The following is a 19,309-nucleotide window of genomic DNA, read 5'->3' on the forward strand; positions in this document are numbered from 1 at the left end:
TGACGCTCGCAAAAGTGTTGACATTTTCGTGTCTGGATCACAAAATTTCCGCATCGGTTCCGGACACTTGCATGTATAGATCCGCATCGGCTCCGCGCTGTCCTAAAACATTCCTGGTGTCTTCCGCTTTCATTCGGGAAGCTTCCCTACACCGCGGGATTCTTTCTGGAGCGTATGCGGAAGGAGCGGAAGGGTTCCGGACAAGCGGGACATCCTCAGGACATCGTCAGGACAAGTCGCCGAAGGTGTCAGGAAGTTCATTTCCGCGTCCAAATTTTGGTCTCGATTAAAATTCGGACGCGGAAATTGTTCTCTCTCCCGAAGGTGCGGAAACGCCCGGACATGTTTAGGACAGTAAGCGGACATGTTCAGGAACGTGCGGACAGGTTTCCGAAGGAGTGCGGAATACCAAATTTGCATTCCGGGCTTGTCCGCGTCTTGTCCGCGCCCTAGTGGACGCCTGGTCTCAGCTGTATGGATATAATATTTATATTCCACATGTGAGAATCTTGCTATAGGATTGGTCAAGAGCTGATCACGTGATAAAGCGTAGTTTGGCCCATCACATCAACTGAGAAGAAAAGTTCCTTTAATATACTCTATGTTGATAGTCCCTTTTGTTTCGCTAATCTCTTCAGTCCATACAGTCATAATGCGAAATGAGTACGCGCAAAATAAAAGTGCGTTTCACTGTGGACTATCACTTGACTATGTCAAATGATAGTCCACAGTGCAATGCACTGTTATTTTGGTTCCGCAGTGCACGGAGCAAATTTGTTGTTTTGTCATCTACGCGCGTACATCTAAAGTAAACTACGTAACGTAAGCCCTAATGATACCTAAAGACAGCTGAAACGGCTTCAGATGTGGAATAAAATGGGAATATATAGGACCCTAGATGTGGAATATGAAGCAAATAATCAACTTTTAGTTTCATGCAATGAGACAAACTATCCCTTCCTCGGCGATCTGAATGTGTACACAATCTTTCCTCGGCTGCGCTTCGGAAAAATAGCTACACCCAGATCACCTCAGAGGTGATTGTTTGTCCCATCACCTTCACCTTCGTTGATTATTTGCGTGGTTTTGTTTCGTGTGTGTGTTTGTTTGTATTGTTTTATTTTGTTTTGTTTTGTTTTTTGTTAATCTGTGGTTTTGCATTGTCCTAATGTTATTGTGTTTTCTAGGGTTTTTTTGGTATGAATAGCACCAGTGCGCTTAGAAACACTAGTATAAAGTGCCATATAAATGCAATTATTAGGTGATACGCTATCGGCATATTATTATTGTATCCCCGGGCATTTTTGCCAGAGGATTCTTTGGATTCAGCAGCATTTTGCCGCTGTCTCCGCCGCTGCGTCACATTCTTGTGCGCACTCTAGCGGCCACAAACCGTGATTGATTTCTTTGAAATTTTGTATGGAGGTTCATATTGCTAATATCTCCACACCTATAACTTTGGTTAATGCTGCCCTGTAGATTATGTATTTGCTGCCCCCACTGTTCCATCTTTTATAGGGTCAAAGATCATGTTGTTAGTGGATGGTTTGTGTCCACTCTAAAGGCTTCATTTCTTGACGGATTTTGTTCAAATTTGGTATTAAGGTCTACCAGGATATAATCTACAAGCCTATAGATTTTGGATATATATGCTGCCCCCAGTGTTCTATCTGTTATAGGGTCAAAGGGCATTGTTGATGGCTGGTTTGTGTGCGCGCTATAGGCTACATTTCTTGACGGATTTTGTTCAAATTTGGTGTGGAGGTCTACCATGATATGAGCTACAAGTTGAAAGATTTTGGATGTACTGGCCCCAGTGTTACATCTTTTATAGACCTGGTCAAAGGTCATATTGTTGATGGATGGTTTGTGTGCACTCTATAGGCTACATTTCTTGACGGATTTTGTTCGAATTTGGTATGAAGGTCTACCGTGATATACAGTCAACCTCGCTTACCTCGACGTCGGATTAGCCAAATATCACTTACCTCGGGAGCAAAATGAAAGTCCCGATTGTTCCTATGGAGTTTCCGTGCATTAAAACTCGCGTAGCTCGAAAAAACTAACTCGAAGTTTGGTTACCTCGAGGGAAATCTAATGGCCTGATCTTAATTAACTTACTGTTTTTCCCAGCATGTTGCTCGAATCGAAATTGCAAACATCACTCAGCATTTCCGATTAAGCACGCGTGGACAGCGAAGACATGTCACAAATCTTTTCACACTCAATTGTAAGTATTCTGAGACCAGAACGATCGTGCGCCCAAAGAAATACCCGGTACACAGCTGACAAGAAAAATCCCCAACACCTACCTACACACGTACACGGTGTGCACATAGCACCCGTGCCAATGGAGTGCTTACGATAGCACAATGCTCTGTCCCATCATCTTCTTTTCTTTAACCACTGTGTTCTGATTTGCGATCGTGATAGTCATGTCATGCGCGTAGATTTCTTAACCGTCGTGGCGCACCTGCTTGGGTGTTGACAGTTATATCTTTGGCATTAATCACGGTCCACTGTCCAAACATCAATCTCCTGCTTAGTGCTTTTTAAAACTTTTTTCCTTTCACAAAGTTTGTTTCATTAATTCTCCCCCGAGAATGCAAGCATTGAATACTTTTTTTTTTTCAGCAATGCGATTATGAAAATAGTATACAAATAATGAATGTTTGTGAGTGCAATGGACAGAATATTTCATGAGGTGAAAGATGAATTGATCCATTCAACAAGGCCCAGCCGAGTTGAATGGATCAATAAGTTCATCTTTCACCGAATGAAATATTCTGTCCATTACACAAATAAAAGACATTTTTTATTTGTTTTATATCATGCCTAACATAGATCCTTGTCATTTGATATTTTATGAATTTAGAAACAAAAGAGAATGTGCGGGATCGGATCTGAGATGGAGAGAGTGCTCACCAAAAAAGATGCATATCTTTGGTGCTCACTGAGCGCTTCACGTTACTGCGCTGTTACGTGTACACTGCAAACGCAAGCGTTTACACGCGTAGTGTGCCTGGCTGCCTCCGCAAGCGTGCAATGGACCAAATCGTATGGATCCAAAATTGCACAGTAAATGGAGCCACAATTGCACAGATGATGATAGTGAAATGGGCCGAATGATCAATGTCAAACAACCAATCAAATGACAAGGATCGCTTCAGGAGTTATATAAAATGTGGTATATGATCTGGAAGTATAGGCCTAGCATAAAGAATAGAATAGACAGGGCTCCACACTAACTTTTATTTTTGGTGGCCCAATCATTGATTTTTATTTTTTGGTGGTCGAGAGTAAAATCTGGTTGCCCGAAAAAAAATCAAGAAATACATAAGAAAAACTAAATCGGTCCTATTAAACATACATGGAAAAATTAATATTAAGCATTATTGAAGTGATACGGATACCCATGTCTAAAACAAATGAATAGAAAATTCAATCATTTCACTGTTATTCCTGAGTTCTAAGATTTAGCAAATAGGCTTAGAGATTATTATAAAAGTTGATGCCTGTTTAGGTGGTCAAAACTTACGCTTGAAATGAGAAAGTAGGAGCATTTGTAGACATTTGTAAACATCCGACATTTGTTTTAGCATTGTAAAGAGCCGAAAGTTACCGTTATTCATTTCTTAATGTAAAAGCAATCATCCAATATTTACAAGTATTTTTTAGCACCTTACGGAGCTGAATATTACCGTTAATCATTTTCAAATATAAAAGCAAACAACCGATATTCAATTTAGCATCTTATGGAGCTGAATGTTATCCTTATTTCCGAACGTGAAAGCAAACATCCGCCATTTATTTAAGCATCGTACGGAGCAGAATATTACCGTTATTCATTTCCAAATTTAAAAGCAAACATTCGACATTTGTTATATTATCTTACGGAGCCGAATATTACTGCTGCCCACTTCCGAAAGTGAAATGAATCATCAGTCAATTGTTTTATCATCGTACAGAGCCGAATGTTACTGTTTTTCATTTCTGAACGTCAAGGCAGACATCAGACATTTATTTTACCACTAAACGCAGCTGAATGTTACTGTTATTCGTTTCAAAATGTAATAGCAAGTACCCGATATTTATTTTAGCATTGTATGGGGCAGAATGTTACTGCTATTCGCTTCCAAACATGCCAAATGTAAAGCAATCATTCGACATGTATTTTAGCATCTTCCGGGGCTGAATGTTATTGCTATTTACTTTCGAACGTAAAAGCAAACATCCGGCATCTATTTTATCATCGTATGGAGTTGAATATTATTGTTATTCATTTCCGAACGTCAAAGCAAACATTCAACATTTATTTTAGCATCTTCCGGAGCCAAATGTTATTACTATTTACTTTCGAACATATAAAGCAAACATCAGACATTTATTTTATCATCATTCCGAGTTGAATATTATTGTTACTCAATTCTGAACATCAAAGCAAACATCAAACATTAATTTTACCATCGAACACAGCTGAATGTTAGTGTTATTCATTTCGAAATTTAAAAGCAAACATCCGACAGTTATTTTAGCGTCGTATGGAGCCGTATGTTATTGCTATTCACTTCCGCAATCATCCGACATTTGTTTAATCATCATAAGGAGTTGAATATAATTGTTTTTCATTTCAGAACGTCAAAGCAAATATCCGACAATTATTTCAGCATCTTCCGGAGCCGAATGTTATCCTTATTCATTTCCGAATGCAAAATCAAATATCTGACATTGATTTTAGCACCATACGGAGCTGAATCTTACCGTTATTCATTTCCAAAAGTATAAGCAAATATCCGACATTTATTTTAGTATCATACCGAGTCGAATATTACCGCTATTCATTTCCAAAATTAAGAGCAAACATCTGACATTTATTTTAGCATCTAATGGAGCCGATTGTTACCGCTGTTCATTGTCAAAAGTAAAGGCAAACATCCGACTTTTTTTGGTGGCCCAATCGGGCCACCAAAATCTTTATTTCTGAAATTTTGATTTCAATTTCGATTTTCATTCAATTCATTCATATAAAAGTCAATTCAATTCCAATTGACAAGCATGCAAACAATCGGTAGGCACTATAACAGATACCATGTTGAACATCAATAAACGTAGGATAAGTCGAAGAAAATTTGACGTACGCGGACCTCGAAATTCACATACGTCAAACCATTTTCTTCGGACTCGACTAATTCGAGGTATGCGAGGTTGACTGTAGTCTACAAGCCAATAGATTTTGGATCTGCTGCCCCCAGTGTTCCGTCTTTTGTAGGGTCAAAGGTCATATTGTTGGTGGATGGATTGTGTGCGCTCTATAGGCTACATTTCTCAACAGATTTTGGTCAAGTTTGTTATTAAGATTTATCATGATGTGATCTACAAGCCTATAGATTTTGGATGTGCTGCCCCCAGTGTTCCATCTTTTATAGGGTCAAAGGTCATATTACTGATGGATGGTTTGTGTGCACTCTATAATAGGCTACATTTCTTGACAGATTTTGTTCAAATTCGGTATGAAGCTCTACCATGATATAATCTACAAGGCTATTGATTTTGGAAGTGCTGTCCCCAGTGTTCCATCTTTACTAGGGTCAAAGGTCATATTGTTGGTGGATGGTTTGTGTGCCCTCTCTAGAGCCGGGGGATGCAGTTGCATTGTGCGGCAATGGAAATTTCTAGCTATTGTCCGTGCCGCACAAGTTCGAGCAGGGGACTATGAAACGGGCTCCTTACGTGTGTGTGTCCATGTGTCCGTCCGTCCGTCTGTGTGTACGTCCGTGTGTGATCAAAATGTTCAATTTGCTGCTTCTCTGTCATTTGTGAGCCAATTTTGATTCTGTTTGCTTTACATGATAGCACTACATGGGAGCTGTGAAACTTGTACACAGAATTTCAGTTGTGACCTTGACCTTTGACCTATATTGTACATTTTGCTTCAAAATGCTACTCCTTCGCCATTTCTAACCCAATTTTGGTTCCGTTTGCTTTATGTGACGGCACTAGGTGAGGGCTTCAAAACTTGTACACAGAATTTTGATATTTGATTTCTTTGACCTTTGACCTTGATTTTTTACCTATATTGTACATTGGCTACAAAATGCTACTCCTTCGCCATTTCTAACCCGATTTCGATTCCGTTTGCTTTATGTGATGGCACTAGGTGAGGACTTCAAAACTTCATCACAGAATTTTGATGTTTGACTTCTTGACCTTTGACCTTGATTTTTGACCTATATTGTACATTTTGCTACAAAATGCTACTCTTTCGCCATTTCTAACCCGATTTCGATTCCGTTTGCTTTATGTGATAGCACTAGATGAGGGCTTCAAAACTACTACACAGAATTTTGACCTTGACTTCTTTGACCTTTGACCTTGATTTTTGACCTGTATTGTGCATTTTGCTACAAAATGCTACTCCTTCGCCATTTCTAACCCGATTTCACTTCTGTTTGCTTCATGTGATGGCACTAGGTGAGGGCTTCAAAACTTCTGCACAGAATTTTGACCTTTGACATCTTTGACCTTTGACCTTGATTTTTCACCTATATTGTACATTGGCTACAAAATGCTACTCCTTCGCCATTTCTAACCCGATTTTGATTCTGTTTACTTTATGTGATGGCACTAGGTGAGGGCTTCAAAACTTCTACACAGAATTTTGACCTTTGACCTTGATTTTTTACCTATATTGTACATTTTGCTACTAAATGCTACTTCCGGCGGGGACATATATTACGCACCGCGTAATTTCTACTTTTCCTTGTTATTATTATTATCAATCTCCACATCTTGTGACAAACACCAGATTCCCCCAAGGTATGTTTGAGAGCACACGCCACTTATGTTTCTTATCTCTTGTCTCAATTTGATTTCAATGAAGACAATCCACAGAGGAAAATGGTTGTCCCTTGAGCGTGTGACATACAGGGATCCTGTGGGCAGAGAGCGGACATGGGAGATGGTTGAACGGACCGGCAAACGACCAGTTGAGGTTGCTGCAGATGGTGAGCATTTACGCTGCTAAGTTCTAGCATTCAGGGCAGTGTCCAGTATACACGAGTGAAATTTTAACCATAATTTACAGCGCTTCACCATACTTACCCATCCTAGTTTTAACATTTCTATTCATTACCCTCAGTGTGAATAGCCACCATTAAATATACATTTTTCTTTTAAGCCCCTGTCTTACAAGTCGGGAAACCCCCCAGGAGCCTGTATTAGTGGCTCTTTCGTTGCCTCCTTCCTCTTTCATTATCATGCATTCATTAAGTGAGCACCGGTAGAGAATAATCTTCTTGTGAATCTTAACGCGAGTTATGAAATACAATCAAAGTATTCGCTACTTCTCCACTCACCAGAGATATCAGAAAAACAGAAAGATTTGGCAAAAGTAAAGCTGAACACAACTATCCTCGAGGAAGGAAAAGTTGAAACCACAACTCAAAACCTCACGACGAAGGTAAAGCCGTTGGAGAGTAATAACTGTACAGAGCTCGATACAGGCCATGTACAGGAGAACCTGCCCTGCCTTATCAACCTCCTACTGGCCGCCTAGAGTGGGAAACCCTACTTACTACAGCCAGTGTGACATCCAAAGCTTCTCACAGGGCCAAAGAGAAGAAAAGAAAACTACCTACTTGTCCAACAAATGAAGGAACTCCCACCAAAAAAAAAAAAATGGCAACTACCAGCATAGGCAGGCCCCTGGGAGCAACTTTTTTCACAGGGGTGCTGAACCCCTGACCCACCCGTTCGGTTGCCAGACCATATTATCAGCGTTTCAGTGTATGGTGGGGGGGGGGGGGGGGGGGGGGGGGGGGGTGCATAGGCCATACAAGCACTGTCAACATTTTTTTTTTTTGGGGGGGGGGAGGGTCAGAGGTGAAGGGAGGGGATGGGGACATTGAAGCGAGGGTGAGAAAGCCCTCTGCCACACAAGGAAACTGCATTTTTAGTGAAATTCTACAATCTTGTGCACACTTTATGTGGTAAATTTGGAAAATCTTCAAACAGAAAGAAAAGTGAATGCTCATGGAATATGTTCATGGATGAAATGTTATTGAAAGTGGTATGTGTTACTGTATACGCCATATATTTTGGGAGTCTACATTTTCGCGAATCGGGTTTTCCAGACAATTTCACGAGTGGTTACATTCGCGATCGTGGAGTCCTGTACCGAAGGGAGAAACGTATACGCGTACGTCACATTCATGTCGGCATTAGAGTCAATATTTTTGCATGTTTTTAATTTCGGGAATAGCAGCTGACTCGCAAAATTCGCGAAAAATAAATCCTCGCAAAATATTCGGCGTATACAATAATCTCTTGCTTTGTGTGTGGGAGGGGGTATCCCCCTCCCACACGAGGGAGATTTTGGATTTTTTATGCCTCCGCCACGAAGTGGTGCCGGAGGCATTATGTTTTCGGGTTGTCCGTCCGTCCGTCCGTCCGTCCGTCCGTCCTTCCGTCCGTCCGTAATGAATTTTGTGGACAGGGTAACTACCAAAACCTTTTGAGGTATCCTAATGAAACTTGGCATGTATGTGTATTAGGGGGTGAAGTTGTGCCTATCAACTTTTGGGTGCACATGCTCAAGGTCAAAGGTCAAAAGGTCAAGGTCAAATGATTAAAATTTCACTATTTCCCCCATATCTATGCAATGCCTAGAGATATTTTCTTGAAACTTAGTGTATACATGTATTACCCAATTAAGATTCTCTGGTGAAAGCTTGGGGTCATGAGGTCAAAAGGTCAAAGGTCAAAAGGTCAAGTAAAGTGTTGAAATTTTACTTTTTTCTCTGTATCTTGGAAATTGTTCAAGGTATCTTCATGAAACATAGTATATATGCATGTACTGACTGGCAGTGGTTATCTAGGGAATTCAGGGTTCATTGGGTCAAAGGTCAGGGGTCAAAGGTCAAGGCAATACTTCAAAATTTTACTATTTTCCTTATATTTATGCTTTGCCAGCAGGATTATTTTGTTTAACTTGATGTATGCATGTATAACCCAATAGAAATTATCTGGGATTTTTTTTTGCCAAGAAGGTCAAAGGTCAAAAGGTCAAAGTGAAAGTGCTGAACTTACTTCTTTCTCCATATCTCGGAAGTGGCTCAAGTTATCTTGAAACTTAGTACATATTTATGTATGTTCTGCCTGACAGTGATTCTCTTATAAATCAAAGGCCAGATGAAAATGATAACAATTTACTGTTCAATACAGAAATTGCACTTTTTCTCCATACCTTGAAAATTACTCGGTGCATAAACTTATGAGAGGGTCAAAGTCAAGTTAAAGTTCTTAAATCCCCAAATACATGCTCTCCTCCAATTCATCCAATTAAACATACACGTGTAGGTCAAGGAAGGTAAACATTCAATACATTTGTGACAAACATGTCATTTTGAAAATGTAATCACACATTGTCCACATGTACTATAGACCCATTAGGAGAATCATGCATTATGGCGGAGGCATACCAGTCACCATAGCGACATTTCTAGTCAGACTTGAAATTCAGCCATCTGGTACACACTTTTGATGAATTTTTTTTTAAAGTATGAAAAATAAATATTCACAGAAACGTGAATGACCAATAAATTGGGATATAAGCAGCTCTTGTTCCACGTGTGCGTCGTCACTGTGCAATAAATGTATGGGAGCTGATGAGGTGGGGATGGGAGGGATATATCCCCCTCCCACACTACAACGCTTTTGCATTTTCAGAATTAAAATACAGTGTACAATGATCTGATGCACACTCTTGGTGGAACATCCCTAAATTTTTATCAGAGAAGTGTGTGTGGGTCTTCACTTTGTATAAGTCCATGGAAGGTGATCTAAAGGAGGAGGGTGTGGGAGGGGATATCCCCCTACCACACGTGGGAGATTTTGAATTTTCAGACCTGTGAGGGAGTACAAACCAAGCAAGACCCTCTAAACCTCGCCACCATACACATCAAAACACAGAGACATTGTCGTGTCTCTCGTTTACAGAGCCCTAGTCTAGATCGAGAAAGGGACAGAGATGAAGAGATATCTTTCGCCAGAGAGTTCGACTTGGACTTAGATTAGACTTAGATTGAGCCAAAGGCTCAGGTGAGCTATTGCAATCATTCTTAGTCCAGTGTCCGTCATGCATTATGCATCGTGCGTCATGCTAAATTTTTTACATTTTCATCTTTTTGAAAACCATTTGTTGGATTTTCACCAAACTTTGAAAGTAGCATGCTTGGGGGAGAGGATCTCGGTTTGTTCGAATGGGCACCATGCCCCACTTGGGTGCCCTGATGACTGTAGTTTCAAGTTTGTTCATGGCAGAATCAGGGTGCCCCCCCCCCCCCCCCCTGTCTCCGGAGGGGAGGGGGAAGGTGGGGGAGGGGTCCAGTTAGGGACCTAAATTGTACATGTTCATCTTCTTCTTGAAAACCACCAGATGGATTTTCACCAAACTTGGCAAGTTGCATGCCTAGGGGGTTAGGATATAAATTTGTTCAAAATATTGAATTAAGGAATTTTTACAAATTTTCTTCTCCAGAACCAGAAGTGATAGAGCTAAGTTAGTACATTGATAACTGTTATTTACACTTTGTTCATGGCAGAATATTAGAGGGTGCCCCTCTTGGCGCTGGGGGGGGGGGGGGGGGGGATGGTCAAAATTTGGACCTAAATTCTACATTTTCATCTTCTTCTTGAAAACAGCATAATGCATTTTCACCAAACTTGGCAGGTAGCACACCTAGGGGATAGGATCTCAATTTGTTGGAATGGGCACCGTGCTCCCCTTGGGGGCCCCTAGGGAGCTATAAACCTCCCAAATTAAGAAATATTCAAAATTATTCTTTGTATAATCAGAAGTGATCGAGCTTATAAGGAGACTGTACAGTTCTGGTTGAGGTGAGGATTTAGCTTTAACTTTTTGCGAGATATTCAGAAACCACTCTATGAGATGTCAGAGAGTGTGCAATTCTGAGGGGAATCAAAAGTTTATTTGATGAAAATCGTTAAATGGCAGCGATATCCAAAAACAAGTCATGTCATGGCCTGTTACCTTTTATTATTATCACTTTTTTAGATATCTCAGCCATTTGAAAACCCATTTTCATCACAAAAAAAAAAAAATCTCTTTTATATTTCATAAGAGGTTTCTCATTATCTCACTTAGGAATGTTATAAACCTGAATCCTCACCTCAACCAGTACTGTACAGTCCTTTTAACTCTTTGTTTTTTCTTTTCAAACTGCATATTTAGTCAAACTTTCTAAGTATAGTGTACCTGGCTGGTATTTTTACCAGGGTAAGGAAATATGCAAATGGACACCGTGCACCCACCTCTCACAGCTGCACCCTGCTCCACAAGTTTTCAATGTTGTCAGGTAAGAGTCTGCAAGAATACTGGGAAGGTGAACTTGCAATACTCAGGTGACCAAAAGACCCCGGGTCTCTTGTCATCATCCACATGTGACGAGCTGCTTCAAAAAACTGGAAGGACTTCTGTAAGTTCACTCTCCGAATCCATGAGAAATGACAATACAGCACACTACGCTACAGCAACGAACAGGCGAGAGAAACTGGGAAGTCAATCTTTGGCATAAACTCTACGCTCAGATGTCCACAAAATGTGAAGAAAAGCATGGTCATGATGGTCATGCCTTCTGAGGACTGCTAAGGACTTCGAAAAATTTAGACCAACAACGTGCACAATTGAAATCATGTGTAAAAGAAGTAAACCAAAACTTCTGAATCGCTGAAGAGGACTGTGAACAAGTATCTTACCACTCTGTCAGTCCAAGACATAGCTTTTCGCATTGGCAACATGAGCATGAGAAAGCAGGGCAATCAAACAACCTCCGTTCGTGAAACTTCCAAAACAGAAACTGGCACATATCAGCCATCAATGCCTCAACTAGAGCCTCAATGCGACTCGCTGTATATCAAGGCTACCTCGCTACTGCCTTTTAGAAGCAGAAAGATGTGGTGTAGAAGAGCACAAGCACTACAGCTGATAAGACGATCTACAAACTGTCTAGATCTACATACAGTGTGCAAGCCTAGATCCTTCAGTGATAGGCAACAGGTCCACTTTCCGAGCCAAGATAAGCTCATCCTTACAGCTATCAGTATCAGTATGATGTCCCATTCACAGGCAGACAGAGTACACCTACCACCAGATCTGCCTACCACTAGTACTTGTGAGAATCTTCGTGGTCAAAAGGCTAACCCATGGTGAGGAATCACTGGTGACACACGATCTTATACCCTGTTCTCAAAGACCCTTCACAAGGATGGGAGGGGCATGTGAGATCCTAGGCCACAATTCTGACTATTTAGAGTGGGATGTACTCCAGAATTCCAGTCAAATACCAATCTGAGGGAACTTGAATGGTTCAGAGGAAAACATCTCTCACAACTAATTGCCCCAAAACAGTCAGGGGGGTTCCAAATTCCAAAGCTACCCCAACTTCACCAGCCAAGAATTCACCAACCAAGAACCCCCCCCCCCCCCCCCCCCCCCGACAAATTAATCCCACAGACGTTTTCGTGCAAGGGGAAACCAACAAGGAACCCTTCCCCCACCTTGACCGCAATGACAATGCATCCCTGCAGGGTTGGGGATCCCACATCACAGACAGAAAGGTTTAGGATGTTGGGGGCAAGAATATGCAAAATGGCATGCAAACATGCTGGATGTGAAAGCAGTCCAACAAGCACGAAGGGAATTTCAAAGACAAGTACTAAACAAACTGTGCATACTAATAAAGTCAAACAACATGATGGTAGTGTCTAACATAAACAGGCAAGGGGGCACAAGATCTCTAACCCCTTTCTGTGACGGGAGACTCTAAAATAGTGCCTGAAGCGTAACATTTCACTAAAAGCATGCCATATACTGGGAAAGGAGAACTATGTGATAGATTTTTGTCTGGTGGGTACTCTATATGACACATCCTGAAATCAACATGTTTACATCTTCTCTAGACAAACAACTCCCCATGTACTGCATGAAGCATCACAACCCACAAGCTCATGCAATGGACATACCCTCAATGCCATGGAGAGGAATACTGGAGTACGCATTCCCACCTTTTCCATGATCCCAAAAGTACTTGAGAAGATGACAGCGGACAAAGCCTGCTAGCAACTAGGGATAGACTGGCGGTAGTGTCACTGCCTGGAAAGCAGTGGATGGCAGGTTCGAGTCCCGAGGTTCCTTTTTTAAACATGTTCATTAACCCTATTTCTGTCACACAAGGTGAAGCCAGACTGCTCAGACATTTTGTAGTTTGCAGACACAAGATTGTTGATGGCCATTTCTGAATGTTATTATTGACATTAATGTGTCATGTTATACGTCATTTCAAAGCTTTTGGTCTAAACTTTCATATTGTGTAATAATCTGAGTGAGGGCACCCTTACCCTCGTATGTCACATAATTATCATTTGCAGACTTACTTCTACATGTTACCACCTCATTTTTTTCACACAACATGCTCTTATATCACAAAAAGGTCTCACAAATGTTATAGAGAATATATTCAGCTTTCAGATGATATGTTTATGACCATAAGATAGTCACATCATATTCACCAACCTCAATCAGTCGAGCTCCCCTCGAGATTCAGCAGCGTAGTCTTATGCTGTATCAGAGTGAAAGTGACATGGCTGGAAGCAGTAATGACAAACAATTTTGTATTCATGCAACCATAAGTTCTGCATTGTTGTTCCATCAAAGACATTCATTTACTAGTCTGAATAGCATGTATTGCTATAAACCAGTATCATGGACAAAATCGACAAAATTCAAATTCGCATCCATCGTAGAGTACTTTGTGCAGCGTTTTAAGTGGCTGCTATGGGAAGCAGTGGTAAAGTCATAAGTAGTCGCATCAAATTTGCATCCATCATAGAGTACTTTGTGCAGCGTTTTAAGTGGCTGCTATGGGAAGCAGTGGTAAAGTCATAAGTAGTCGCATCAAATTTACATCCATCATAGAGTACTTTGTGCAGCGTTTTAACCCTAATCAGGCTGGGCTTTTTTGGCTATGCTATATCGGGGGGGCGGATTCCGCCCCCCCTTCAGATCTCGCCTATGGAACGCGTGATCGCACCGAAAATCGGCACACGCGGTACCCGCGACGTATACTATCAAAATGTGTGGTTGCTTTCTCCGAAAAATTGTTCTCATATTTTATATTAATTAATTATTGTAATTTATGCATAAAATCAGTTTTGGGCTCTAAATCACTTATTAATGCTCTAATTAAGCTAATTTCTTTTTTAATATGTTTCTTGTATCATTCTCCTGAGACATAGGTTAAAAAAAAATCTGTATCGAAATTAATTTCTTATGTATTTGATTGTTTTTTTGAATTTCTTATGTATTTCTTTGTTTTTCAACCTTTTGTTTTTGTTTGTTTTTTGGCCAAAATTTGTCACAGACATTTTTTGAAGCTTTATTATGCTAAAATGAATTAATTTCGTCCATTCTAAGTCAAGATATGAATTTTTATGTGAATTAATTGAAAAAACACAATTTGCATTGGATTTGTACACAAAATCACGTTTTGGAGCAATTTTGGGGTTGACAAATTTTTTTCGAACGGGTGTCACGTCAAAACCGTACGCGCGGGTGCAACAATTTTGGTCTCAAAAGTTGCGCGATACTTGAAAGAAAAAAGTCATGAAACATCGCGGCGGGAGCTTACTGCGCTGCGAAGATATTGCGCGAAACGTCGAGGGGAGGGCGGATTCCGCCCCCCCCCCCCCCCCCCCAGCCTCATTAGGGTTAAGTGGCTGCTATGGGAAGCAGTGGTAAAGTCATAAGTAGTTGCATCAAATTTGCATCCATCATAGAGTACTTTGTGCAGTGTTTTAAGTGGCTGCTATGGGAAGCAGTGGTAAAGTCATAAGTAGTCGCATCAAATTCGCATCCATCATAGAGTACTTTGTGCAGCGTTTTAAGTGGCTGCTATGGGAAGCAGTGGTGAAGTCATAAGTAGTCTCAGTTGCCAAGTGCTCGTAGTTTCTAAAGTCTTGCTTGAACACTGGCATCATGACTTTTTATGTTTTATGTATGTGGAAAACAATGAAATGTAGGCCTTAACACTGAATTAGAATCACCTCGTTTACCAAAAGTGCAAAATGTGAACATGCTGCATGACACCTGAAATGTGACTGTTCATTGCAAGCCACTAGAATATTGTCTTCTGCATGCAACCTAGTAGATTGCTCAAGGATGTGACATTTCGCTAACACTGTATTTTCTTATTTGTCTTTGTTTAGCTGTGGCTATGATTGCCATTCTCAACAGGCTGTTACACTATGACTGCCTAGTCTTGGTCAAGCAGTTCAGACCACCCCTCAAGCTGTACACCATTGAATTTCCTGCAGGTAAAATTTCACCCTTAACAACATAATTATTTGTTTTACTAGCAACACCCGTGGAAATCCACGGGTCTGAGGGCCTTTACTTTTCTTTTCATATACGATTTTGCACATTTTTATTGAAATTTGAAGGAAAAAAAAAGTTTTCTCAATCCTTCGTTAAATTGTGCTCTCTTCTACCCATGACCACCCTTCCCAGAAATTTAATATTACATTAAAAGCAGTACCTGCGCGGCGATCTGGTCCATTGGTTGGGATCTTCCCGCCACTTGCTTTTATTATAGAACTTGAGTTCCGAGGGGTAATCTGCACCCGTTGAAGTCCAACGATTGTCTTGTTGTCCCTCACCCACCCCCACACACATACACATTTCCACCCCCACAGAACAAAAAACAAAAACAAAAACAAACATTCGGGGAAAAATTACTAAAAATGCTTATGAGATTCCCTGAAAGTTCTGCCCACAGATTCTTCCCATTGAAACAGGGAGATACCCTTGACCCTTTGACTTTGATATTGATTACCCCCTGCTCTTGCCTCCATACAGGAACCCGTGGGAATCCATGGCTGGTCTCAGGGCGTCATATTTTTTTATTCATATTTCTTTTCCCACGTTATGAGAGTAAAATAAAATATTTTCTTCTTCATTTACTACCTCCTTTTAGTTTTTATCACCAAAACTTCATTTGATAGGTCATAGAACCATCCGTTTATCTGCTTCAGACTGTACATCATCATTATTAATATTATCATATTGTTATCATTATTATTATTATTATTTGGGGAGGGGGAGATAGGGAGATCATGGCCATTATTTTCACACCCGTGGCAATCCACGGGTCTCAGGGCTTCGTATTTTTTCTTTGATATTTCTTTACCCACGTTATAAGAGAAGAAATACACATGGAATATTTTTGTCTTCATTTGCTCCCTCATTTCTGTTTTTTATCACAAAAACTTGGTTGGATGGATCGTAGAACCACCCGTTTATCTCTTTGAGACTGTTAATTATCATTGTTATTATCATTATTATTATTATTATTATTTGGGTGGAGAGGAGATCATAGTCATTCGGTTTTATTATAATTCTATATAATTCATCGACATAGGGATGACTCAAGGGAATTAAGGAAAAAAGTTTATAGGTCAAGGATAGTGAATATCTTTTTTTCCGTCATGTGCAAGGTTACTCTACGCTTGATGAATGATTCAAATAGCTTCATTATCATTAATATTTCATTTTAACATTAAAACAATCCATGCAGTACCTGTTTGTGTCTCTTCCGTCCACTCTTCGTTATGGATCATAGCACCCCCCCCCCCCCCATTCATTTGCATTGACCTATTGTCTGATTTCAGTGTGTCATTGTTATTGATGTTGTAATTATTATTATTATTATTATTATTATTATTATTATTATTATTAGGGGGAGAGAGTAGATTCATAATATAGGGATGAATCAAGGGAGGCGAAAATGTTAATTTGTTAAGAATTGTAAAAATCTGTTTCCCCCATTTTTCTGCTCTTGATAACAGGCTTTTCTGAAGAAAATCCTGCGCAAACTGTCCAAAACTGCTTTACTGCACTAACATACGTAATCTTGTGCTGAGTAGGACTACTTCATAGACCCCCAGTGTTTTGTTGCTGTTGTGCGGAGAAAAAAAAAAATATTTTAGTCTTCATTTGCTCCCTCCTTTTCGTTTTTATCACCCAAACTTGGTTTATAGATCATAGAACCACTCGTTTATCTGCTTCAGACTGTATAATATTATCATTATTATTATTATATTATCATTATTATTATCATTATTATTTGGGGAGGGGGAGATCATAGTCATTAGGTTTTAGGCACCCGTGGGAATCCATGGGTCTCAGGGCCTCGTTTTTTTTTTTTTCTTTAATATTTCTTTTCCCACGTTATGAGAGAAAGAATAGAATATTTTGTCTTCATTTTCTCCCTCCCTTTTATTTTTATCACCAAACTTGGTTTGATGGATCATAGAACCACTCCGTTTTTTTTTTCACTGTGCTTCAAAAATAGGTCGTCGGCAAAGCGAACAGACTACACCAACGTCCGCGCATGTCTTATGAATATGTTTACAGCAGCTGCAGTAAACGAATGGACAGCGGCGCATGTTATCTCTAATGGAAGGGCACAACTGGCACGGTCATGTCCTAGTTAAGTGGATATATAGCTGTCCTAAACAGTCTGAGTACAATGATACCCAACTCGAGAGTAAACTCAATTACGTACCTGAGCTGCATAGTATCCTGTAGTTGTGCAAAAATACAATAAAATAACAACATTCATTGTTTTCATTTGGGCACTCCAATGGCGAACTGTACGTAAATGCCCTGTATAACTGCGCCTTGTATTACCGTATGAGAGTCCATATCACATGCACGCAGAGAGTGTTCCGTGTATCGTCCATACATACACAGGCTACACACTGGCATACCCGTGAGTACATTGTGTGTGTGCGTGTGTGTCCGCCAAAGATTACATGGATTTCGCTGCACCCCATTATCTTTAGTATCCCACTGTCTCTGCAAGCTGAAAGATGGACGATCGAGAAAGCAGGAGTCCAGCGCAGAATTTGGAGAATATTAACACGCGTGGCTCTTTCGTCACGCACAATCATGCCTTATGCATCTATCTGATTAATTTTTCTTTGTTGTCCTCGATGTCAACACGGAGGTGGAGCGCGGACTAAACCCGCGCTGTTCGATGCAGGATACTCTCCCGCGGCCGACGGCACCGGTCGCAGTGGCCCAGAGCCAACCGCTTCAGTGGAGATAGGCAATCCATCGACGCCAGAAAAAAAACAGGGAATACATAAGGCTGCGACAACAACAACAACTTAGCGTATTATATATATAGATAGTGGACCACATTCTGTTGTTAGATTTAAAACTATGCCTTACTGTGTCATATTATATCCCATTAGAGAAGTGAGCAGTATGTATATTTCAATCAACATCACATGATGTCATATCATCTGAAATCAATAAAGTGAAATGTAATTTCATGAAGTAATGTTTCTGGCATTCATTTGCGCGTATCTCTGTCATTTTTGCTCACTATTCTCCCAAATTTGGATATATGCTATACCAATACCTTATAAACGATTGTCTTTTGAGCCAGTGCCATTGTTTTCAATTTGATGATGTCATCATTTTTTTTTTTAATTAATTCATAAAGTCGGTAAGCCAAACATCATGCATGAATAGATTAGGCCAAGATCTTCCCCGAGAGCTGATTCAGTGAGGCTGAAATGCTCTTTTCAGGGCATTTTTAGCTGAAAATTTACTGGGACCGCTGTGATATGTAGTGGATCATACTATAGAATTGTAGTGCTCAAGTGATATGAGAGGATTTGTCTCTATACTATCCTGGGCTGGCCATGTTTCTACAATTCCAGCCTTAGATTTGAAACCCAACGAGAAGAGACAGCTACCATTGGTGTATAGGCCTACATGCCCTTGCTTTTTTCTCTTTTGAGATATATGCTCCTCTGAAAAAACTGGAACTTACGTTCTTGTTGAAGAGTCAGCCTCGTCAAGCTCAGCTGCAGTTGAGCATGACGCTATTACCAGGGCGTACTGCAGCACTACACCCCACAGGTCAGTTTCACGGTAAAGGGTGTAACTTTCAATTTTTAGCCTTTTGGCCCACCCTGAACACATAGATTTACAGATCTCAAAGATTTTTTCCCATGTGAGTCACCTTATGAGTAGCCACCTTGGGTAGCATAATCAGGTCCAGGTATTGATGCATTTTGTTTTGACAGTCACATATGTACCCTAAAAATGACTATTTTGTTGCATTGAAATTTATATAACATTTTTGAAATGTTAATAATTTTCTACAGCAACTGCAGAGATCTAATTTTTTATGTTAAAAGCATAGTTGTTTGGTCAATT

At 40.3% G+C, this 19,309-nt stretch overlaps 1 protein-coding gene across 4 annotated transcripts in view; it reads left to right on the forward strand.

Moving 5' to 3' along the window:
• Positions 1-19,309, forward strand: part of LOC139724957 (ADP-sugar pyrophosphatase-like) — a 136,573-nt gene that overhangs the window by 16,704 nt on the left and 100,560 nt on the right. For all 4 annotated transcript variants that reach the window (XM_071636074.1, XM_071636077.1, XM_071636075.1 and 1 more), the window contains exons 3-4: positions 6,881-7,004; positions 15,283-15,390. In XM_071636074.1, the coding sequence (XP_071492175.1) occupies positions 6,881-7,004; positions 15,283-15,390 (232 nt within the window). The remainder of the gene's footprint in view (positions 1-6,880; positions 7,005-15,282; positions 15,391-19,309) is intronic.

Source organism: Diadema antillarum, unplaced genomic scaffold (genome assembly GCF_040938485.1).
Source record: "Diadema antillarum isolate AM-2024a unplaced genomic scaffold, OU_Dant_1.0 seq00000007_RagTag, whole genome shotgun sequence".
NCBI classification, from domain to species: domain Eukaryota; kingdom Metazoa; phylum Echinodermata; class Echinoidea; order Diadematoida; family Diadematidae; genus Diadema; species Diadema antillarum.